Source organism: Oncorhynchus mykiss, chromosome 6 (assembly GCF_057628025.1).
Source record: "Oncorhynchus mykiss isolate SJ-2025 chromosome 6, ASM5762802v1, whole genome shotgun sequence".
Lineage (NCBI taxonomy): Eukaryota > Metazoa > Chordata > Actinopteri > Salmoniformes > Salmonidae > Oncorhynchus > Oncorhynchus mykiss.
In genome coordinates, this window is record NC_143027.1 from 45,465,997 (window position 1) to 45,491,065 (window position 25,069).

At 45.5% G+C, this 25,069-nt stretch overlaps 1 protein-coding gene across 2 annotated transcripts in view; it reads right to left on the reverse strand.

Moving 5' to 3' along the window:
- Nucleotides 1-25,069, reverse strand: part of znrf3 (zinc and ring finger 3) — a 114,249-nt gene continuing 89,180 nt past the window's right edge. The window contains exons 3-8 of one of the 2 annotated variants that reach the window (XM_036980189.2): nt 12,284-12,358; nt 9,861-9,992; nt 9,284-9,394; nt 5,652-5,819; nt 4,613-4,715; nt 1-4,277 (exon numbers count right to left, since the gene is read on the reverse strand). In XM_036980189.2, the coding sequence (XP_036836084.1) occupies nt 2,377-4,277; nt 4,613-4,715; nt 5,652-5,819; nt 9,284-9,394; nt 9,861-9,992; nt 12,284-12,358 (2,490 nt within the window). In that variant the 3' untranslated portion in view covers nt 1-2,376. The remainder of the gene's footprint in view (nt 4,278-4,612; nt 4,716-5,651; nt 5,820-9,283; nt 9,395-9,860; nt 9,993-12,283; nt 12,359-25,069) is intronic. The other variant, XM_036980190.2, reaches the window with a different exon arrangement.

A 25,069-nucleotide genomic window follows, 5' to 3' on the forward strand; every position in this document is an offset into this window, starting at 1 on the left:
TTTACTTGAATAAAACTGTATATTTTACAGATCTTTGTACACTTTAATTACAAAACTGTATGATAACTACATTTTTTAAATCAGTTTTTGGTCAGAGAATATTTAAAATCGTCTTATGTGCAATTACCATGTATTTACAAAGTCTCATGTTAGTGATTTATCAAAGAAAGCAACCAAATAACAACTCCAAAATGTTCATACACAACATAAGACATGGCTTAAAGATAAATATATTAGTAAATAAATATTCAGAGAACATATTTCCATTTATGAAATGTGCTGCTATACAGATACAGAAATATACAGATTGATTTCTAACCTTTTTAAAATGGTAATGATGGAGAAAATAATTATATTTCTTAAATTGTTTTTTAAAAAGCATTTTTTTGTACACATTTTCTTTTTATATAATCTTAAGTGCTACAAACAATTAAAACAAATTAAATAGTGACTTGCGTACCCCCAAATGTTCATTTGCAACACATCTCTATGTAAAGGCAAGATTAGATTCTCAATATCTTTAATTTATTAGGGCTCTGGGTTAACATATAAATATTGTTATTTCAAAACAAATGCCTCTGTGAAGAGAATGGGTACATTTCATAGAAACAGTAGAATACAGTCTGTAAAACAAACAGAAAGAAGGTATGAATGAACAAACAACGTTGATATTGTTTGTGAGCATGGTGTGTATTGTGTGATTTAATCATAAAAAAAAAAATCTAAAATCAGATGTGCTGCCTTTTTTGTAACTGTGTTGTAAAAAAATACATCAACAAAAACACACAGCCACAGTATAAAAGAGATCCCTTGTGAATTATACTTTTTTCCTTTGGCCTATTTTTTTTAAGCAACACAAGAGCCTCATACGACCATCTACATTAGAGCTTAAGTGTTGAGGAGGCTAGATGAGTAATTGCCCCCCCCCCCCCCCCCCCCCCAAAAAAAACATGAGCTTCTAAACTAGAAATAGTAACTAAAATGGATATGAAACCAATCCTTTGAAGATTTCCAAATCTCTTTCGAGGAACTCAGAGAAACATTGTCACTATGTGGACCTCTATTCAACCAAAAAGTGACACAGTCCCGCCCCAGATAGTAAGTATGGCTCGCTGGCCTAAGGCTTGGTGTTGGACTGAGTATACCACAAACAGACAGAACTGTAGAGTAGTTTGTATAGCTTAGCTTCATCTTCTCAATGAGAGAAGTGGGCGACTGACTGACACTGGCTGTCCTCCAACTACCAAAAGATCCGAATCCCCAACAAACCCCCTAAAAAAAGAAAAAGGAAAGGTTTTGGTATTCTTACATAATCTTTCATCTGAGTTGGTGGTTTGTTCAAGCTGTATAGGTAACTAACTGTATGTCATAAAATAAGTACAGTACAGTACACACATAGTCAGGTCTAAAAGGTGAGCAAAAAAAGACGTATTTTATGCTAATACTATTGCTCAGAGGGAGATACTTTATTTAACAAGTAATACAAAAAAAGATAGGGGTCAAAAATATTGGTACTCAAGCACTCTCCCCTTGTGAGGATAACAACACTGTCTTTTTCTAAAATGTTTTATGAGATTGGAGAACACATTGGGAGGGATCTTAGACCATTCCTCTATACAGAATCTTTCCAGATCCTTGATATCCTTCATCTGCACTTATGGACAGCCCTCTTCAATTCAAACCACAGGTCTTCAATCAGGTTCAAGTCCCGAAAACATAATATAGCTCAGTATTTGTATTATTTATTGTATACAGTCTTTTTTGCTCATCTTTAACAAGGGTGCCAATCATTTTTGACCTGACTGTACGTATAGTGCATACATACTGCATGTACATCCAGGCATTTGTGTAATAAGAATTAACAAGAAGAGGGAAAAAAAGGGAAAGAAATCCTCAATCGTTTTGCACAAAATGGAGTTTCGATATCATGTGAAGAAAAACAACTCACCAAATCAGAAAATACAATCTCACAAACTGGGCCCAGCTAACACAATTAGTTGATCTTCTAATGGGTCTCATGACTGACCCTGGCTGGCACTGATGGTATGTGGTAGTAGCCTACATGTCGTGTTGTGCCCCTGCCAAGCCAACCACTGAACTTCCACCCATATGTCGTAGCCTGATTCTCTATCACAGCCTGTAGAAGCTGCTGGTGGGGCCACGAGGTGGGCTGAGCCACAGGAATGAACTGGATAGGCCTGGTTACACCAGGCAGGCCATCATATAATTTTCAGTAGAAATCCACACCATCACCATATAGGATTATAACATTCAGAGCTCAGCGAGCAAGGCTTAGAACAAGGCAACTGAGGGTTTGTTGATTGACTGAATGAACAACTGACTGGTTCGGTACCAAAGAGGCTGTTTCTGGGCTCCTCATATACCCCCAAGCCCCTCATCTGTAGCTTTACTGTTTCCCGACGCATCGTGGTTAGTGGCGTTCCGGGGGTGGAACAGGGCCCTGGTCTCTTCCTCCTGGGTGGGGTAAGTTTGACCTCTGAACTGTCCTGAAGTAAAGTACCCCCCTTCACTTGGCTCCACCCGCCAACGAGTCCCAGTCCGCCCCTCGCCCCCTTGCCCTTCCCCCGTGATGATGCTGCCTAGCAGTAGGCTGCTCTGGGTCTCCGCCCCCAAGCCCGGCTCACAGTCTGTGTCCTCATGGATTATGGGTATTCTCTGGCTGAGCTCGCCACAGCAGCCCTGTCCGGAGCAGGCGTCTGAGTCTGCAGCGTGGTGTGCGTACTGCACGTTCACGGCATAATCCTCGTTATAGCGCCCCCCTGTGGCCCGGTGGACCTTCATCTCCTTGTAGAAGAAGCAGGGCAGGCCCTCATAACTCACCTGCTCCGACGGAGCTAACAGGTGCTCCCCCTGGCCGTAAAAGTTCTGCTGATGCTGAGAGGCGGAGCTCTGCTGATGGAACTCCGCCCCCCTGTGACAGCCACGCCCCGAGGAGGCCAGAGACCCAGCCGTGTCCGAGTCCTGCCCCTGCTGACCTATGCACTCCATGTTGGGTGGGAGTACCTCGAAACAGCAGCTACACGCCCCTGCTCCTACTCCCCCCAGGACATGATTCCCCCCTATCTCCTCCCCTGTCTGCCCCCCCTTCCCTCTGTCAGCGGCTCCCTCTAGAGGGCCGGCTGAGGTAGTGCTAGTGGTGCTGGTGTCCCTGGGTTGCTCCAGTGACGAGCGGCTGCTGTAGTTGGGCTCCAGACTGCAGCTGGAGAGCTGGTCCCCCGAGCCGAACCCACAGGCTCCTTGAGGAGGCTGTAGGCTGCAGCCATCTTGGCCCCCCGAGGGAGCTGGGGTTAGGGAGTCCTCGGCTGTGGAGGGACAGCCGGTGGAGGCCCCTGCGGCTGTGGCCCCTGGCTCCCCTTGCGAACCCCTGCAGGGGCTCTTACTGCGGTAGACGTAGGGGTCGTAGTCAGAGCTCAGGGAGCTGCGGAAGGTAGAACAGGAGCCGTACACCCCCTGGTTGCTAACCTCGGTGCAGTCCAGCATAGAATCACTGGATGAACAGTGGCACTGGCCCGAACTGCTGCTGCTGCTGTCGCTGCCCGGACAGTCGGCCAGGTAACCGCTGCACACAGAGTGGTGGCCATGGTAACAGCCCAGGCCTGAGGCACCGCTCCCTGCCTCCCCTATCCTGGAGCTGGTAGCAGGGGCCATGTGGACCACCGTGGGGTAGAGCAGACCCCCCTGGAAGGCCCTGCTGTGGTGGCCCTTGTGGGGCCCGGCACCCCCAGCCACCCCCACAACGCCTGCAGCCCCCTCACCCTGCTGGGGGAAGGTCAGGCCCTGGAAGTAGTAGTGTTGGTACATGGTCTCATACTGCGAGTAGCAGGCAGCACGCGAGAAGCTGCGCCCATGGAATTTGGGCCTCTTGAAGGCTCCATGGTGGGGCCCGGACTGCTGGTGCTGGGGGTAGGTGGGGGGGTTGAGGCCCAGGCCGCGGTGTTGGTGCTCCAGGCCACAGTGGTGGGGGTTGAGGGAGTGGTCCAGGTGCATGGTAGTGTGGGGGTGGTAGCCCCGGAGGAAGGCCCCGGCGTGGGCAGACTGGGGAGGGTACAGGCCCTGGGGGTCTGGGTGGTGGTCCACAGTGAGCATTGTGATGGGGTTACCATGGGGGTCCATGGAGGTGCGGGTGGGGTAGGTAGTCACCTGCCCAGCACGGTGCACCCTGCCTGGGTAGTGGACGGGCAGGACTACCCTCTGCTGCCGGCTGTGGATGGGATTGCCATCCATGCAGACAGGGCCGGGGTTCCCCTTCTTTTGCTCTGAGAAGAGGGGTGTGAAAGAGGGAGAGTGCTTGATTAAGGTTAACCTAGAGAGTCAAAGAAGAGTCTTTCAAAGGTTAACTTTGTTACAGTTACAGTTTCATGTGTTGTAATATTTACTTTATTTCATGAAAAGGGTATTTTACAATCAACTGCATTTTGCTTGAACTGTTTTAGTGGGTTGTGTCGTCTAACAAAAGTGCTGGAAACTCTCATTAGAGAGCCACAGGTGCTCCCCCACTGGCACCCTGTTCCCCATATAGTACACTACTTTTGACCAGGGCCCATAGGGAGTAGTGTGCCATTTGGGATGCGGCCAGTGTGTACCAACTCACCGATAATGTTGTGTCTACAGTGAGGGCAGGTGTGGTGCTGGAGGAGCCAAGGGTCCACACACTTCTTATGGAACCTGTGGGCACAGGGGATGACCCGCAGCTCCTGTTGAGGGGAAGGAGAGCAGGAGAAGAGGAGGAGGAAGAAACAGGGGGAGAGGAGGAGAGGGGGAAGAAGAAGAGTTAAAGGTTAGTTAAAAGGCTTATGCCATCGAAGGACATCATTGTCGTTTGATGGATGAATGGCCAACAGGTGGCAGCAAAGCAGCAAGAAGGTTTCTCTTCTTTACCGGTGTCACATTATACATCGGTATACAGCTACACTGAACAAATCCAACCTCACCATCAAACCCAAGACTACACTACTCATCATGACAGCACAGAGCCCTCAAACTACACCAGTCCCCCTTATTCTCAAACCTGACACCATGCCGTTGGCCGAGCCAGAGAGAGCCTTATACAGAACACAGCAAGACTCACTGACACAAAGAAGGATCGTTATTATTCCGTTCTTGGACAGAGATGGCTCAAGTTTTTCCCTCCGTCTCTCTCGTCGTTTCCCTCTCTCCCACTCTCCTTCTCACCCTTCCTCTCCCACTGCCCCTTAGCATGACTCATCTCCTCTTTGGGCTCTCTCCCTCCCATCTTTTGTCTTACTTCACTGCTCAAACCCCTTTGATGCCATTCAGCCTTTTATATCACGACTATGCTTTGTTGTGTGTTTTCTTCCCCTGGTTTCCCAAGACGACACATAACACACTCACTGACTGGGTCCCCTGGGGGCCCGGGGCTCTGGGTTGGTCCCCTGATGTCCCCAGGCTGGGCCATGATTAGCAATGCTGTTACTGTAAACCTTCAAAGGTCCCAGATTAGGGTCTAGGAAACATCTTTCTACAGTGACTTCCGAAATTCAAGTCAGTTTGACCATGTGCCATAAACTCACCACTTTCAAATACCACTCCAATTAAAATGCCACTCTGATATAAGGCTCTTTCTTTATGAATAGTATTCAGTGTGTGTGTGTGTGTGTGTTCTCTCGCACCTCTCCGTCGATGTACTTCTCCAGGCAGATAGCGCAGTCGGAGGTGGAGCTACTGCTCAGTGAATCCGATGCCCCGCAGCTGCTCTCGCGCTGCCCTTTGACCTTGGCCTTGAACTTCCTGGTCTCCATCTTCTCCAGGGCCTGGATGGCCATCCTGTTCATAGAACTCTGGAGATGGGGAGAGGGAGATGGAGAAGAGAGAGGAGGGATAGAAATGGTCAGGCTGGGAATAATGGTACACAACAGGTACATAAAGAGAGGTACAGTATTGGTAGATAGTGTTGGTAGACAGGTACAGTGCTGGTAGACAGGTACAATGTTGGTAGACAGGTACAGTGCCTTGCGAAAGTATTCGGCCCCCTTGAACTTTGCGACCTTTTGCCACATTTCAGGCTTCAAACATAAATATATAAAACTGTATTTTTTTGTGAAGAATCAACAACAAGTGGGACACAATCATGAAGTGGAACGACATTTATTGGATATTTCAAACTTTTTTAACAAATCAAAAACTGAAAAATTGGGCGTGCAAAATTATTCAGCCCCCTTAAGTTAATACTTTGTAGCGCCACCTTTTGCTGCGATTACAGCTGTAAGTCGCTTGGGGTATGTCTCTATCAGTTTTGCACATCGAGAGACTGACATTTTTTCCCATTCCTCCTTGCAAAACAGCTCGAGCTCAGTGAGGTTGGATGGAGAGCATTTGTGAACAGCAGTTCTCAGTTCTTTCCACAGATTCTCGATTGGATTCAGGTCTGGACTTTGACTTGGCCATTCTAACACCTGGATATGTTTATTTTTGAACCATTCCATTGTAGATTTTGCTTTATGTTTTGGATCATTGTCTTGTTGGAAGACAAATCTCCGTCCCAGTCTCAGGTCTTTTGCAGACTCCATCAGGTTTTCTTCCAGAATGGTCCTGTATTTGGCTCCATCCATCTTCCCATCAATTTGAACCATCTTTCCTGTCCCTGCTGAAGAAAAGCAGGCCCAAACCATGATGCTGCCACCACCATGTTTGACAGTGGGGATGGTGTGTTCAGCTGTGTTGCTTTTACGCCAAACATAACGTTTTGCATTGTTGCCAAAAAGTTCAATTTTGGTTTCATCTGACCAGAGCACCTTCTTCCACATGTTTGGTGTGTCTCCCAGGTGGCTTGTGGCAAACTTTAAACAACACTTTTTATGGATATCTTTAAGAAATGGCTTTCTTCTTGCCACTCTTCCCTAAAGGCCAGATTTGTGCAATATACGACCGATTGTTGTCCTATGGACAGAGTCTCCCACCTCAGCTGTAGATCTCTGCAGTTCATCCAGAGTGATCATGGGCCTCTTGGCTGCATCTCTGATCAGTCTTCTCCTTGTATGAGCTGAAAGTTTAGAGGGACGGCCAGGTCTTGGCAGATTTGCAGTGGTCTGATACTCCTTCCATTTCAATATTATCGCTTGCACAGTGCTCCTTGGGATGTTTAAAGCTTGGGAAATCTTTTTGTATCCAAATCCGGCTTTAAACTTCTTCACAACAGTATCTCGGACCTGCCTGGTGTGTTCCTTGTTCTTCATGATGCTCTCTGCGCTTTTAACGGACCTCTGAGACTATCACAGTGCAGGTGCATTTATACGGAGACTTGATTACACACAGGTGGATTGTATTTATCATCATTAGTCATTTAGGTCAACATTGGATCATTCAGAGATCCTCACTGAACTTCTGGAGAGAGTTTGCTGCACTGAAAGTAAAGGGGCTGAATAATTTTGCACGCCCAATTTTTCAGTTTTTTATTTGTTAAAAAAGTTTGAAATATCCAATAAATGTCGTTCCACTTCATGATTGTGTCCCACTTGTTGTTGATTCTTCACAAAAAAATACAGTTTTATATCTTTATGTTTGAAGCCTGAAATGTGGCAAAAGGTCGCAAAGTTCAAGGGGGGCGAATACTTTCGCAAGGCACTGTACAATGTTGGTAGACAGGTACATAAAGACAGGTACAGTGTTGGTAGACAGGTACAGTGATGGTCATGTAGCCTACATAGAGTCAGCAATATGTTGAGGACAGAGTGTCCTTAGCATGCCCCAGTGTGAACTCAACTGGAAAGAGGTTTCGTAACGTGTGACAAACTGCTATTTTAATTAACACTTCAAGGAAGTCGACATGGCTCATCAGGAACACACACACGCAAACAGAAACACGTGTGCACACACACTGGCAGGTTTCTCTATATTAATCCCAAAAGCAGTCACCTGGAGTGTGTTCCTCTGTCTAACACACACACACAGGTGTGCTGGCAGGATTTCACCTGCTACTGTGCTGCTCTCCATCAATGTTAATTAGATGTTAAAACCTGTTTTGAAGACTGGTTTTTGTTCGGAATTTCGGATGACTGACGTGCCCAAAGTAAACTGCCTGTTACTCAGGCCCAGAAGCAAGGATATGCATGTACTTGGTAGCATTGGATAGAAAACACACTGAAGTTTCTACAACTGTTAAAATAATGCATGTGAGTATAGCAGAACTGATATAGCAAGCGTAAACCCGAGGAAAATCCTTTTGGAATATATTTTTTTTACAAGATGTCTCTCATTAGAAAAGTAGCCTTGTTGGCGTGTGAATGAGGTGCGCACACTTCATTATTTATCTTCCCTATTGAACATACTATTCTCCGTCTTAAATATTATCTTCATTTAAATATTAGCTTCTTATGGCTGGGGGCAGTATTGAGTAGCTTGGATGAATAAGGTGCCCAGAGGTGCCCAGAGTAAACTGCCTGCTACTCAGTCCCAGAAGCTAAGATATGCATATTAGTATATTTGGATAGAAACCAAAGTTTCTAAAACTGTTTGAATGATGTCTGTGAGTATAACAGAACTCATATAGCAGGCAAAAACCTGAGAAAGAATCCAACCAGGAAGTGGGAAATCTGAGGTTTGTAGGTTTTCAAATCATTGTCTATTGGTCATATTGCACTTCCTAAGGCTTCCACAAGATGTCAAGAGTCTTTAGAACCTTGTTTGATGCTTCTACTGTGAAGTGGGGGTGAATGAGAGGGGAAGGAGTCAGAGGTCTGCCAGAGAGCCATTAACAATTTATCTCTACTTCTGCTTTTTATGACTCCTCTCTTTGGTGTTTTTCTGTGACTTGGCTCTGACCTAACATAATCGTTTGGTTTGCTTTCGCTGTAAAGCCTTTTTGAAATCGGACACCGTGGTGGGATTAACAAGAAGTGTATCTTTAAAATGGTGTAAAATACTTGTATGTTTGAGGAATTTTAATTATGGGATTTCTGTTGTTTTGAATTTGGCGCCCTGCACTTTCACTGGCTGTTGTCACATCGATCCCGTTCACGGAATCTCAGCCCAAAGAGGTTAACTAGATGTGGGGACCAGAAGTCCACACAAAGTCAAATGCTATTCCTATGGTTCAGGGTTAAGGTTAGGAATTAGTGTTAGGGTTAGAATTAGGTTTAGTTTTAGGGTTAGGAGCTAGGAGCTAGGGTTAGGTTTTTGGGTTAAGGTTAAAGTTAGGGTACAAGTTAGGGGTTAGGGAAAATAGGATTTTTAATGGGACTGAATTGTATGTCACCACAAGGTTAGCTGCGCAAGTGTGTGTGTGTGTGTGTGTGCGCTCGCTCACCTGGCTTCTCCTCTGTTTTAGTTTGATCTTGATGAGCAGTATGAGGCAGACCAGAGATACCACTACGAAGAAGGCCAGGAAGATCCCCATGTCAAAGTACTCCGTAGGCTGCTGTCGGGAGGGAGACAGGGGGAGAAGTGGTTTGTTAAATTATGTCTATTACAGCCCAAGGCAGACATCTCACACACATGCTTGCATACACACGTGCAGGCACACCGGCACTGACGCACAGGACTGGGCATAGATGCACCCCTGGCACCGTCCATTGATAAAACGACTGTGTGAAAATTGTTGTGATATAATGAAGAATAGAGAGCGAGGGACTAAAGGAGAGGCTCAGATTTCTCTAGAAGAATGTCTTCCCATGTCTGTAACTGTTAGCTGCGGGACTAGACTCAGTATAGTGCTTTGTGAAGTGTGTAGGGTTTAAATAAGAGTTATGATCAAAATATGGTTTGGCTAGTCCATTCACTTGCAGTTGTGTGTGTGCGTACACACACACACACACACACACACACACACACACACACATCTAGCATCTTCCCAGTAGTTCTGGTTTGGCTTGTCTGGCTCTTACCCTTGGTGGTCTGTGCTGGATTCTGGCACGGGCCACTTTCTGCTTGTTGACTATGTTCATCAGCTTAACAGCATCGGCCCCCTTCACATAAACCACTGGCCTCTTCAGAGGGTCCTCCGCTACCTGGTTCAGCTGCAGGAAAGGAGAACACACAACAGGTCAGCTATACAAGAGAACACACACACACACACACACACAACGGGTCAGCTATGTAGGAGAATGCCGACACGGCCAGCTTCCACATTTGGCCCGGCCCACACCACATCAACCTTCAGTATTGTAAATTAAGAATAAGAACTGTGTCCTATCATCAACATACTCTCTAATTTTATTTCCCATTGAGAAAATAACCTGTAGGAGAGAGAGAGAGATGTGGAAACTGTGGACTGCCTCCTCCACTGAGTTCCTCTTTCTCCAGTTTGCTGTCGGCCTCCCTCCCTTCCTGCCCTCTCTAGTCCATGTGTCAAACTTATTCCACAGAGGGCCGAGTGTCTCTGGGTTTTAATGAATTAAGGTCCCCATTTTAGTAAAGAACAACCCTCACCTGGTTGTCTGGTCATAATTGAAAGGATAACCCAAAACCCACAGACACTAGGCCATCCATGGAATGAGTTTGACACCCCTGTTCTAGACTGTCCGCCTGCCTCCCTCCCTCCCTCCCTCGTCTGTCAGCCTCCCTCCCTCCCCCTCCTCTCTAGTCTCTCCAATCAGTCAGCCTCCCTTCCTTCCTACCCTATCTGGTCTCTCTAGTCTCTCAGCCTCCCTCCCGGTCCTCTCTAGTCTCTCCATTCTGTCGTCTCCCCTCCCTCCCTGTTCTCTCGTCTGTAATTTAGAAAGGCCAGGGGAAATACCAGGGATATTCACTTTTCAATTTCTTCCCGTCGTCATGTTACCAAGTGAAATATGCTCGCTCTGGTTACAGTATAGCAAATGGCAATTTCACATCTCTGCCTCTGCTTGTGTTCTTTCCCCCTGCAATCTACAAAGTTAATCTACACTAGACTCTCAAAAGTGCCAACACTTCTAGCAAAGTTATGCTGCATGTGCTTGAATTGAAGAACAAAGTGAATTTGAAAGATGAGATACTCAACCACTCAAAGTCCAATGGAACTTAAAAAAAGTGCTTCTCTATTATCAAAAACCATCATGTTTAATTCTACATTAAATTAAAGCCTTCGTAACAGTAGATAGATCATGTAAATGGCAAGAACAATTTAAAAAAGAGAGGTTAAAAACATTAACTTTCTAACCCTCTCTCTCCCTCCTAATTTCCCCCGGAGTACGTTAACTCTAACTCTCTGTAACCCCTCCTCCCTGCCCCTCGGCCTTGTGGGTCGTGTCTGTACCGATTGGGCAGCTGCGACTGGAAACCCTCTTAGGGGAATTTAACCCCGCGGGCCACACTGCCTTTCATGTGGTCCCTTCTCAAGCCTTTTATCTCTGTGGGTCGCTGCTACACTGCTGCTGTTGCCTACAGCCTGGAGGCCTGAACACAGAGAAACCTGCATGTCCGGGCCTGGTGCTCTGGGCCTGGCTGAATACCACAGGAGAATTCTTCTCTCTGACAAAGCTGCTATCGACGCTGCACCGGTGGAGGCTAGAGGGCGGAGGACAGACTTCTGTATTACAGACAGGGAGCTCACCAGCCAACAACATAGAAACAGGAACTAGCTCAGGTAGAATGGAAGGAGAGAGACAAAGAGAGAGAGGAAGAGAAGGAGAAAGAAGTAGAGAGAAAAAAATCAGCGAGAGAAGAGAAAGAAAAAAAAAGAGTCCGAACGAGAGAGAGATAAAAGCGAACGAGAGACTTGGATTATTCGGGGTACTAGGGGATGAGGTAATGTGTTGGTGTGCAGTAGCAGCTCTAAACTACCTCTGCAGTTATGAGCTCCACAGAGCACGGTCATGGTTGAGTAAAACCCTAACCTGAATATCAATTTAACGTCTCTCTCACACAGTACACTGTTCTTAAGGCAGACAGGGTAGGACTCAGTGTGCATCCTAAATGGCACCATATTCCCTATATAGTGCACTACTTTTGACAAGAGCTCCATGCACCATATAAGGAATAGAGTGCCATTTGGGACGGGTCCTTAGGCTAGACTCAAAGCCCCTAATAGTTGAATGAGCCTGCTTCATCCACATGGGTTTGACCAGAAGGGGAAAAAAAGTATATTGTTGGGCAAACACACAACCTGCTTGTCATAGCAGGGCATGTCTCAGTCAGTTGACAGTGGTCTGTTAGGACAGAAGGTCTTTGAAAAGAGAACAAGAATTTGGGTGTTTGAATGGAGAGGAATATGTTTTTAGCCTTAGCATGTTAGCTTAGCCTCTCTGTTTCCTTCATTGAATAAGTGGAGACTTCGAATGTGTGTGTGTGTGTGTGTGTGTGTGTGTGTGTGTGTGTGTGTGTGTATACTGACCTGATCGATGGCATCAGGGTTTTCGGACACGTCGAAGATGACAGCCGTCGCTCCCCTCTGAACCGCTCGCTTCGCCTGCAAGAAACAGAGAGAAACACAATCATTAGATATGCATCAATCATTCAAATGAAGGCACTACTTTCACTCTCTACTTTTGTTTACAAACATCACCTTGAACTCAAATAAGTACATCTGAAATGGAAATTGAAACCGAGAGCCAGACAGACAAGATCTTTGAGGTCGAGAAATAGACGTGTTGGCACAAAAAAAATGCACGCGCATCAATGTAGCCGGAAGGTGTGTGTTGTTATGATTCTGAACGGACAAATAGCTTGCAAAGATGACAAGAAGCTGCCTTGTGGGGAATCCTAGGTGGCTCGGTTCAGGACGTTGTAGCTTGTTATAGCTAGCTAACCAATGTAATTGAATGTAATTGAACAACAAGTGTGTGGGTTCAAATGGGTTTGTGTTTTCAATAAACATTTGGAGATGAAATATAGTTTACATGCTGTCAATAGTCTAAGACAACCCAGTCTGTTTTGCCCCATAGTTGCGCACTCGTCAGTTTTGTTGCGTAACATCCAAAGTGTGTCTACACTGAGTGTACAAGAAATTAAGAACAGGGTAGCCTAGTGGTTAGAGTGTTGGGCTAGTAACTGAAAGGTTGCTGACAAGGTACAAATCTGTCGTTCTGCCCCTGAACAGTTAACCCACTGTTACTAGGCCGTCATTGAAAATAAGAACTTGTTCTTAACTGACTTGCCTAGTTAAATAAAAGGTCAAATAAAAAATAAATACAATTTCTTCAGAACAGCCTCAATTCGTTGGGGCATGGACTCTACAAGGTGTTGAAAGCGTTCCACAGGAATACTGGCCCATGTTGACGCCAATACTTCCCACAATTGTGTCAAGTTGGCTGGATGTCCTTTGGGTGGTTGACCATTCGTGATATACATGGGAAACTGTTGAGCGTAAAAAACCCAGCAGCGTTACTGTTTTTGACACAAATCGGTGCGCCTGGCATCTACTACCATAACCCGTTCAAAGGTACTAAAATATTTTGTCTTGCCCATTCACCCTGAATGATACATACACATTCCATGTCTCAATTGTCTCAAAAGGCTTCAAAATCCTTCTTTAACCTGTCTCCTCCCTTTTGTCAATACTGATTGAAGTGGAATTAACAAGTGACATCAATAAGGGATCATAGCTTTCACCTGGATTTACCTGGTCAGTCTATGTCATAGAAAGAGCAGGTGTCCTTATAATGCTTTTTAGACTCAGTTGTTTCAATGTATTTTCCCCCCAAAGACATTGCACTCTCACTCCCAGCCACTGGAGGGGGTTGTGTGACTTTGAATGGCCTGACTCTAGCAGCAGCTAGGCCCAGCAGCTAGAGAGAGAAAGAGAGAGAGAAAGCGCGAGCGAGAGATGACCGAGGGTGTCGACCCCAGTCCATGGAGAGGTAAACAACACGATGATAACTTTGGAAGGATGAGCACATGTGGTCTGTCTCTCAACTTTCTTTCTTACTACATGGTGTCACGAGAGACAGACCAGTATACCAAATGACAGCTTATTGCCTATGTAGTGCACTTCTTTTGTCCAGGGCCCAGGTCTCTGGTTAAAAGAAGTGCACTCTAAAAGGGAATAGGGTGCCATTTAGGACACACTAAAGAGCTGCCTGTTTTGGTGGGATGGTGTTTTGGCCTGCTTGGTGACATCACCATGTGGTGAATTAGTTAACAGACCAATAAGACAAAGAGTTCCAAAACTCTGCCAGTAACAGCTCGTTTTCAGTTCTCTTTGAATTGTTCATTTTGATATCTCACATTTGGGGTTCACTAAGGATCGCCTACTCTCGAAAGTATTAATCTAAAACACTCTGTTGGAGACAGACAGGCAAAGCGGCGAATGAGGTGACCCTCAATTCCATCAAAGGATCAAAGGAGACACTCTCCCGCCCTCTGGTTATTCTCACTTCTCTTCCTCAAACGAAGTGTCACTACTCTAGTTCTCCTCATATCGACTGGATACCGGTTGCCAGCTCACAAGTGAACCGTGAAGGGTATCGCTGCCGAGCATAGGTCTTCAGACCCTGTTGAGAGGTTGACTTCTAACCAGGTTTTTGATTTAAGTAGAAATTTCTACTTCTCAGTCTCCGTTAGTAGCTAGTGTCACTGCTAGCTATTGAGACTCAGTTAGCCCATGCTGCAAGGCTTTGGCTAACTTGGCTAGCTTGCTGAGAGGCAAGCAAACCTCACTAGCATACCCTAACTGCAACACGGTAGCTTTGCTAGCTCCCTTCTATTGTCTAGTTAAGCTTCGTTCACCCATTGTGTTAGCGAGACCCACCCTCTGCCTTCACGGCACCGTCGGTCACGGGAGCATTTTTCTCTGAATGCTAACTCGGTCACTCTGGTTCCTTCAGCCAGCACTGAGCTAGCCACAGCACACCTTCACCATTAGGTGGCTGCTAGCTAGCTTACGCCCCACTAGCTTCGCAGCTATAGCGTTACAAAGTGCTCAATATTGCTTGTGCTATAACTAGCTAGCTTGGTGTCGCTGTTTACACAAGCTACTCTTTTGCTAGCCGCCAGCCGCAGGGCTTCTAACTAGCTAGCCTATGCCTTCTGCACGTTATTTTTACAACAGGCATTGTTCGGTCCCCCTTATCCATTGAAATGGCCACTGCTATCCCATCCCAGGATGAGCCTAGCCCAGCACTCTAACCCCCACGTTCTTGTGCTTGTGGCTTCATGATAGCGGGGAAAGATTCCCTCCCTCTATGCATTAATTGCTTGGGTAGGGAACATGTCTAGGAGGCGCTCGAGGACCCCGAGTCCTGTAAGCACTGCAGATTGCTTACTACAGCAGGTCTGAAGAGGAGGCTGAAATGTGCTTTTATCTCGTTATCCCCCTCATGCCTCTGAGCCAAAAGCGACAGCTGAGGCTCAGCTCCCCACAACCGAGCCCAGTTTGGGCAAGGTCATGGATAGCCTCGACTCCCTCCCCTGACTGTCGAAGTAGTGTCAAGGGAAAGCGAGTTAAGGGACAACGAGGATGACGATGGGATCAAGTCACGGAAATCCTTGATAGCACACAGGAGTTGGGGACTGATGACCACGTTCTCCCATCCTCCAGTGGAGTTTGGGCTCCTTAATGTCTACAAGCGGACCGTGTCCAGATTCAAAATTGAGTGGCTGTCTTCTATAGGCGCTCAAGGTCTGTCAAGGTCACGGGGACCATTATATTGATTTATAATGGCAAGGGTGCTTGGAAGGGCCCTCTCCTAGAGGAGTACTCCCTTAGTTTCGGGACCTCCGAGGGTTGCTATGTAGGGACTTCCCTGGCTTCAGAGAGCATGTGTTGCGATACGCAACTTAACCATATCCCCACATGTGAGATATATTTGAAAAAGAATACTTAAGTGTACCTGTGTAACCTCAGTTCTCTGATATTATGAGTGAGATATCTCACAGCATTTCCCTGCGCGCAAGAGAGTGAGGAAGAGAAGCATGCTTGATAATAATCAGAGGGCGGTCCTTAGCGAACCCCACTCAAAATATCACACTCATAATATCAGAGAACTGGGTTTCCCCTCCCCACTCAGACGTCTCCCAGACAGTCCTAGAGCAAATTGATCTTTGCTAAGAAGCTATTTTTGTTTATTTGACCATTTTAATTAAAACAATCACAGTAAGAAGTTTTCTAAGACCGTCTGAGAATGGTCTGAGTGGGGACGGGAAAACTGAAAACTAGCTGCTATTGAGGTTTGTAAATCTCTTGCTTGTTGGCCTATTAACCTATTTAACTCATGGTGATGTCAACAGGCAAGCCAAAACCTCATCCCTCTGTACCCACTGTTTCTTGAATAATTTTACTTATACATTTTGTAAACAAACATTGGAAGGGGCGGCAGGTAGCCTAGTGACCGTTGGGCCAGTAACTTGCCCCTGAGCAAGGTAGTTAACCCACTGTTCCCCGGGTGCCGAAGATATGGATGTTTATTAAGGCAGACCCCCGCACCTCTCTGATGCGGAAGACACATGGCGTGTAAAGGGCCCATGAAGTGGAACCTTTCATCAATTGGGCCAAAAGACCTTCCAGGAGAATGGAACTACACACATGGAACGTAAAGTACCAGTCAAAAGTTTGGACACACCTACAGTACTCATTCAAGGGTTTTTCTTTATTTGTACTATTTTCTACATTGCAGAATAATAGTGAAGACAAACTATGGAATAACACATATGGAATCATGTAGTAGCCAAAAAATGGTTAAACAAATCAAAATATATTTTTTATTTGAGATTCTTCAAAGTAGCCAACCTTTGCCTTTGACAGCTTTGCACACTCTTGGCATTCTCTCAACCATCTTCACCTGGAATGCTTTTCCAACAGTCTTGAAGGAGTTCCAACATATGCTGAGCACATCCCAAACCATCTCAATTGGGTTGAGGTCCGGTAATTGTGGAGGCCAGGTTATCTGATGCAGAACTCCATCACTATCCTTCTTGGTCAAATAGCCCTTACACAGCCTGGGGGTGTGTTGGGTCATTGTCCTGTTGAAAAACAAATTGTAGTCCCACTAAGCGCAAACCTGTCCTATCGCTGCAGAATGCTGTGGTAGCCATGCTGGTTAAGTGTGCCTTGAATTCTAAATAAATCATAGACAGTATCACCAGCAAAGCATCCCCACACCATCACACCTCCTCCTCAATGCTTCACGGTGGGAACCACACATGCGGAGATCTTCCGTTCACCTACTCTGCTTCTCACAAAGACATGGCGGTTGGAACCAAAAATCTCAAATTTGGACTCATCAGACCAAACAACATATATCCACCGGTCTAATGTCCATTGCTCGTGTCTTGGCCCAAGCAAGTCTCTTCTTCTTATTGGTGTTCTTTAGTTGTGGTTTCTTTGCAGCAATTAGACCTTGAAGGCCTGATTCGCGCAGTCTCCTCTGAACAGTTGCTACAGTGCCTTGCGAAAGTATTCGGCCCCCTTGAACTTTGCGACCTTTTGCCACATTTCAGGCTTCAAACATAAAGATATAAAACTGTATTTTTTTGTGAAGAATCAACAACAAGTGGGACACAATCATGAAGTGGAAGGACATTTATTGGATATTTCAAACTTTTTTAACAAATCAAAAACTGAAAAATTGGGCGTGCAAAATTATTCAGCCCCCTTAAGTTAATACTTTGTAGCGCCACCTTTTGCTGCGATTACAGCTGTAAGTCGCTTGGGGTATGTCTCTATCAGTTTTGCACATCGAGAGACTGAAAAGTTCTGTATGTGTGTTACTTGATCATTGGGCTGGGCTGCAATTTCTGAGGCTGATAACGCTAATGAACTTATCCTCTGCAGCAGAGGTAAGTCTGGGTCTTCCTTTCCTGTGGCGGTCCTCATGAGAGCCAGTTTCGTAGGTAGGTGCGTCCAAACTTGACTGGTACTGCACATCTGGCCAGGCCAGGCTGACTGGCAACCCTCCACCTCAATCCACATTCACCTTCATTTTGACTAGAGGAAGTGTGCAGTGAGCTGGCACTGTGTGTGTGTGTGTGTGTTCTTTAATACAGGTTCTCACCTGGTAGAAGGGGATGAATGATTCACTAATGCTTCACCATCGATCAACAACAAACTGACTCACAACAAAGTAGTACTCCACATACGGAATGCAGTATGCAATCCACACACAGAGACCAACGAGTTGATTCTAATGGGGTTAAATAGAACTCTTTGGCTAGTCCTTTCTTTAGGTCTACAGTCGTGTCCACTTTATAGGCGCTAACACGTTTATTTTTTCCCCAACTGCATAAATGCGTTTAAACTTCTGAGGCGAAGACTGAATTCTCTTATTCTGTTCTCTGTGTGTTTCCCTCTCACCCAGTTTCAGCTCTCCATTGCCAGGCTCTGGCTGTAGTCCATTCAATTCAGACGCTTTGATGTTAGCCATCTACGTTAATAATTAATAGCTCTTGGTAAGACGCTTCAAGAAGAAAGAGATCCCTGCTAAAGAATCTCCATTTGGGCATGCGCTGCAGTGTAGGGAGTCGCCTGCCTGATGACAGCAAAAATGTACCTACAGGCAAGCGCAGCTCCCTCTTTTAACGTAAAACACGCACACACACACACACACACACACACGTTGAGAGGAATGATGAGGATTGGGCTGTTTACATCAACAACAACAAAAACTATTTCCCCTGAGCAGAGCAGAGTGGAGTAGAGCACAACAGAGCAGAGTTGAGTAGAAATGAGTAGAGCACTGAAAAACAGAGCAGAGTAGCAGTGTGCTCAAGTCCCTATGAAAAGGGAAAAGGCAGACACTACTCCACAACGTCATATGTCTTGTCACACTAAAACCTTCTACTCCTACTCTTTCACACACTGTTCAAGGGTTTCTGTGAAGTAAAACAATAATATGGTGGTGTTGTACATGTGTAGCATCGGGCAAAAATAAAACAATGTTCTGATCAGTAATTCCATTTGCTTCATTCATTCAAAACCCCTCTGGAATTTCAAGTAATGTTACTTCCACAGCTACTAGATAACAATGTGAATCTCCATAATATATTTGTAGGAGAACTATAGAAAGATATGGCCTTGTCTTTGCGCAAGTAAACAGATGACTGAAATAACAATGTAAAGTTGCCTCTAAAGTTATTACAGTACATTTTAAAGTAAACAAAACATGAAACTCACAGGTCAGAAACTCTAAAAATTCTAGCTGTCTGCCATGCCATGCATATGGCCTGTCTGTCATAAACACTTACACTTACCCAGAGCTAGTTGGAGTCTCAAAGAGCACCCTACTCTCTACATAGTGCACTGCTTATGATCAGAACCCTATGGCGCCAATTAGGACACAGGCACTGACTTAAAGCCAGAGCCACAGTGTGCGGCCCAGCCGCTGGCTCAACGGGCTACATGTTGGCCCTGAGCATGAGAAAGAGGGTACAATCCAACCCAAGTGGACAGAAACCACAGCCTACAACGAGGAGAGGAGGAGAGCCTGGCGTCTAGACACAGAGGACAGAGAGGAAGAAGAAGCCTATGTTTAGAATGGGTACGTACATCTGCCAGCTTTTTTTTTAAAGGAAAGAAGATTTCACCATGCAGTCTGGAAAGTGACTTTTCTCAGGATAGATCAGCATGAACACTAGGTCCAACTGTTAGATACTGTATGTACACCAGTGGAGGGCGGCTCAGAATAATGGCTGGAATGTAGACAATGGAATGGTATCAGCCACATGAAAACCACGTGTTTGATGTGTTTGACACAATGCCATTGACTCCATTCTAGGCTATATTATGAGCTGTGCTCCCCTCAGCAGCCTCCTGGTGTACACAATGTGTGTAATCTGTACAGCTTCACTCACACACACACACACACACAAGTGCACACACACAGGCTGCGTTTACACAGGCAGCCAAATTCTGATTTTTATTCCCCAGTAATTGGTCTTTTGACCAATTAGATCAGCTCTGAAAAAGATCTGATGTGATTGGTCAAAAGACCAATTAGTGGAAAAAAGATCAGAATTGGGCTGCCTGTGTAAACACGGCCTTAGAAGCATGCACACACACACACACACACACGGCTGTGTATACACCTGTAACCTGTATACTTAGCTAAGCTCTCATCAGAGTTTAACTCTCCATTTCTCACTCTCTCCTGCTTGCTCGCCCTCTTTTTTCTTTCCTCTCTTCTCCCCCCCCCCACCCCCCCCCCCCCCCCGCCCTGCTCTCCCGCTCTGCTCACTGCTATAATTAAGTGAATTAAGTCTTCAGAAGGTTCTCCTCTCCTCTGCTATTACACAGTCATTTCATGTAGCCTCCTGGCTTCTCCTCCCTTTATTAAAAGATAAAGGCATACTTTTCTCCCATGGATTTTCTTACATGTGGTCAGCTTTTTTTCTCTCTCCCTCCTTTCTTTTTTTAGAGACCGTGTGCCAGGGCATTATTTACATTCTGCTAAAATAAAACGCTCTGTTCTCAGAATGACTCTTCATCCGACACATATATGTAGACATGTTTGCCAATGGCATTCAAACCAACTGAACTTCGTTTCCCATATGTGACTAATGAACACTATCCACCGACTATAGGAGATGACATCACTACTGAGCAACATATCTATGCAGTATACATACAGCAGGAGACGCAAACTAATGGCGTGAGCACAATAGTTTACCTCAATAACACCATGTGAGACGACACGTTTAGCACATACAGTTTACATACAAAATACATTTCAACTCAGTTTTTCAAAATTCCTGACATTTAATCCAAGTAACAATTCCATGTCTTAGGTCAGTTAGGATCACCACTTTATTTTAAGAATGTGAAATGTCAGAATAATAGTAGAGAAAATGATGCCATTTATTTTGTGAAGTGCACCAGACCCTCCTGCAGCAAAGCACCCCCACAACATGATGCTGCCACCCCCAGTTGGGATGGGGTTCTTTGGGTTTGCAAGCCTCCCCCTTTTTTACTCCAAACATAACAATGAGTTTTAAACAAACAGTTCTATTTTTTTTTTCATCAGACCATTGGACATTTCTCCAAAAAGTACAATCTTTGTCCCAATGCTGTTGCGAACCGTAGTCTGGCTTTTTTACGGCGGTTTGGAGCAGTGGCTTCTTCCTTGCTGAGCGGCCTGTCAGGTTCTGTCGATATAGGACTCGTTTTACTGTGAATATAGATACTTTTGTCCTTTGCTGTAATTCTGTGATTGATTTGCACTTTTCGCACCAAAGTACATTCATCTCTAGGAGACAGAATGCATCTCCTTCCTGAGTGGTATGACAGCTGCGTGGTCCCATGGTGTTTATACTTGAGTACTATTGTTTGTACAGATGAATGTGGTACCTTCAGGTGTTTGGAAATTGCTCCCAAGGATGAACCAGACTTGTGGAGGACTACCATTTTTGGTTGATTTCTTTTGATTTCCCCATGCTGTCAAGCAAAGAGGCACTGAGTTTGAAGGTCAGCCTTGAAATACATCCACAGGTACACCTCCAATTGACTCAAATGGTGTCAATTAGCCTATCAGAAGTTTCTAAAGCCATGACATAATTTCCTGGAATTTTCCAAGCTGTTTAAAGGCACAGTCAGTGTATGTAAACTTCTGACCCACTGGAATTGTGATACAGTGAATTATAAGTAAAACAATTGTTGAAAAAATGACTTGTCATGCACAAAGTAGATGTCCTAACCTGCCAAAGTATAGTTTGTTAACAAGAAATTTGTGGAGTGGTTGAAGAACACGTTTTAAGGACTCCAACCTAAGTGTATGTAAACTTCCGACTTCAACTGTAGCTTCAATAGCACACTTCGGTTTACTCTCATAACCAGTGATCGAGGCAGAATAAAAAATAAAATAACCTGCATTGCTAAATCACGACTTGCTACTTATGAGCTATACACATTGTCCAACCAATCGCACAGGGACATACCATACAGCGCACGCACACGCACACTAACCCCTTTCTCCTCATCCTCAGTGTCGTCCCTCACGGCCATGAAATCCCACACTGAAACCTCCACCGTGACTCTGTACGGCTCTCCAGTTCTATAGGGGGTAAAAACACCACGTCCAGACTCCTGACTGCATGTGGACTTTGAGTGCCCTTGACTTCTAAGTGACATTCTTTTGAAAAAAACTCCACTCTCCCTCCGTCCGTAATTCTCCTTTTTAATATCACTGTGGCAGCCCGTTAAGTTGAGTGTTTTACATGAGTTGAGGGGACGTCAACGATACAATTTCAAAGTATTTTTGGGGGATGTAAAAAAAATGTTTATGAAGCACATAAAAAGCCACTTGTGTGTCCACTAGCCTTACAGCCCTCCTGGTGTAGGACCCAAATATCACCCGGATCCCTTTATAGTGCACTACTTTAGACCAAGGCCCATAGGGGCCTGGTCAAAAGTAGTGCACTAGCGTGCTATTTGGGACACATTCCTTGTGTAAACTAGCAGTTTACTGAATGTAAATACGGACACGGGATCACTTGAACCACTCTGGGAGCCACGGCGGCAGCCATTCATAACCCTGTTCCAGACGTGAGCTACACTGAGCAGAACAGAATCGCTGGTTTTGTTTGGGTATTGTATCCGTCCTTCGTCTCTTCCTTGAAGTAATCACTAATATAAGACAAATGAATGGGGGTTAGTACAGGTTTAAGTACATAGTTTTTTATCTATCCATTATAGTCGGATCAGTATTTACTTCAAGGCAGGGTGGGGGATGTTTTGTTTTTGTTGTGAATGGGGTCTCTGCCTCTTTAAAGGGGCTCCAAAAAGCAAAAGCTAGGAGCTAGGCCCAGGCAGGCAGCTACAGTATGACGAGGGAAGATTCCCCTGATCAGTGTCATCTGCTCAGTCCAACTTGTAGTCAGTCAATGTGATGGGTCTCACCAATACGGAAATGGCAACGTCACAGAATAGTTTTCCAAAATTCTTCCAGCTTCACCACCTGATCGAGGCCCAGAGACAGAAATGAGCCAGCATTAATTCTGGGGCCACCCCATCACCACACTGTCAGCACATGTGTGAGGGTATGTATGGAACCTTACTCGGAACACAGTGGGTACGGAAGGGTACGGAACCTCGATCGGATAGAGAGACATAGAGAAAGAGAGAGACAGATGATGACCTCACTAGTAGAGAGACAAAGAGAGAGAAGAGTACAGCACTTTGGGGCTCTGGTCCTCGGGTCTCACACCGAACACAATATAGCCAGCTACGGGAGTGTGTGTGGCTGATGTCATCAGTAAACCCATTCTGTGGACAACAACATGTTAGATGCTTATGCAAGTTTCTACACTAGATGCTGGCGCAAGGTGCTAATGCTATGTGCTACGCTAGGTACCACTAGACGCTAATGCCAGAACGTCAGAGACTATGCTAAATGCTAACGCTAGATGCTAATACCAGGTGCTCCCCTCTTCCCCTCTCCCATTTCTTTCCCATTCAGTCTCCCCCTATCTCATTCCCTTTCTCGCCCACTCACTCTCCTCCTTTCCTAACTCTTGGAAGACTAGCCCAAGGTAGGCAAAAAGAGATCCTAATAGATCTTCTCAATCTCTCTCCCAAAACTCTTTCCCTATGTGTCTCTCCCTTTCCCCCTCTTTCCTTACCTCCCTCTACCTCTGCTAGGTCCCCCCGCTTTTCCTCTCTCTGCCTCAGCGCACAATGATGGGGGTTGGCCATTCAGCCAGTGTTACATAACCAAAATGATACAATTGAGTTGCACTGTGAGTGTGTGTGTGTGCGTGCGTGCATGAGTATGTGTCTGCATACTTGTGCCCGCGAGTGCTTGAATGACTGCGTGTGTGTGCATGAGCATCAAGTAGGTGTGTGTGCGTGTTCATGTGTGTGAGGTGGGGCACCTCAGAGGGCCAGCCAGAGCAGTGTGACTTGGCAAACAGCAACAGACCCATTAACGCCTACAGTTCTGCAGGAGAGAACTCTCTCATCAGACAGTCTTTCACTCTACACCTCTCTTTACCTCTCACCCTGCCCGCTGTCCTCCATTACACCAGTCCCTCTTCCCTACCTCGCCACTGAGTGTACAAAACATTAGAAACACCTGCTGTCCATGACAGACTGACCAGGTGAATCTAGGTGAAAGCTATGATCCCTTATTGATGTAACTTGTTAAATCCACTTCTAATCAGTGTAGATGAAGGGGAGGAGACAGGTTAAATAAGGACGTTTAAGCCTCGAGACAATTGAGACATGGATTGTGTATGTCTGCCATTCAGAGGGTGAATGGGCAAGACAAAATATTTAAGTGCCTTTGAACGGGGTATGGTAGAAGGTGTCAGGCTGGGTTTTTCACACAACAGTTTCCTGTGTGTATCAAGATTGGTCCACCACCCAAAGGACATCCAGCCAACTTGACACAATTTTGGGAAGCATTGAAGTCAACATGAGCCAGCATCCCTGTGGAACGCTTTCGACACCTTGTTAGAGTCTATGCCCTGACGAATTGAGGCTGTTCGGAGGGGAAAAAGGGGTGCCATTCAATATTAGGAAGGTGTTCCTAATAATTTGTACACTCCATGTGTATACCCATCATCCCTATGCGCGCTCTCTCTCTCTGTGTGTATGTGTGTTATCCACTACCCCGTCCTTAGTTTTACTTAAAACACAGGACCAAATCAAGCACCCATCAGCCACTGCTCTTCCCTGTGTGTGGGTTCTGCCCTGTGGAGACCAAAACGGACAGAGAATGGACAACCGCTAATTAAATATCCTCCACTTTTTCTCGTCTCGATCCCCCTGTTTTTGTTTTCTTACCGGTTTGCTTTTCCAGCCTTTGTGATCCGCAGGAAAATAAAACAACCCTTCTGGTTGGATGGTGGGTCAGACTCGGGAACGCTGCTGCCTTTTATAAAAGTACGCCCATCAACCAACCAACTGATCTCCTCTACTTCAGAACTGAGTACTGTAGGATCCCCAACGGGGAACCTGTAGGCATCCAATCCCAGGTAAGGGATGCATACATCTCCCAAGCCGCTATGAGCGTATCATTGATCTATGGAAGTAATACTAATTTACTATTCCACGGGTCTCTGGCGATTCCTCTGCAGTGAATTTATTACTGATGCTCATTTACCACCATGTGTGGCTGAGCCAACGCTAAACAAAAGAATCACATGACTAACTGCTGAAATAATACCAACTGGGCTTTTTTGCTCACAAATCTACCAAGTCAACTTCTTTTTTTTTCTTTTTTTTTGTTGAGACTCCCCCTAACTGTCAGTA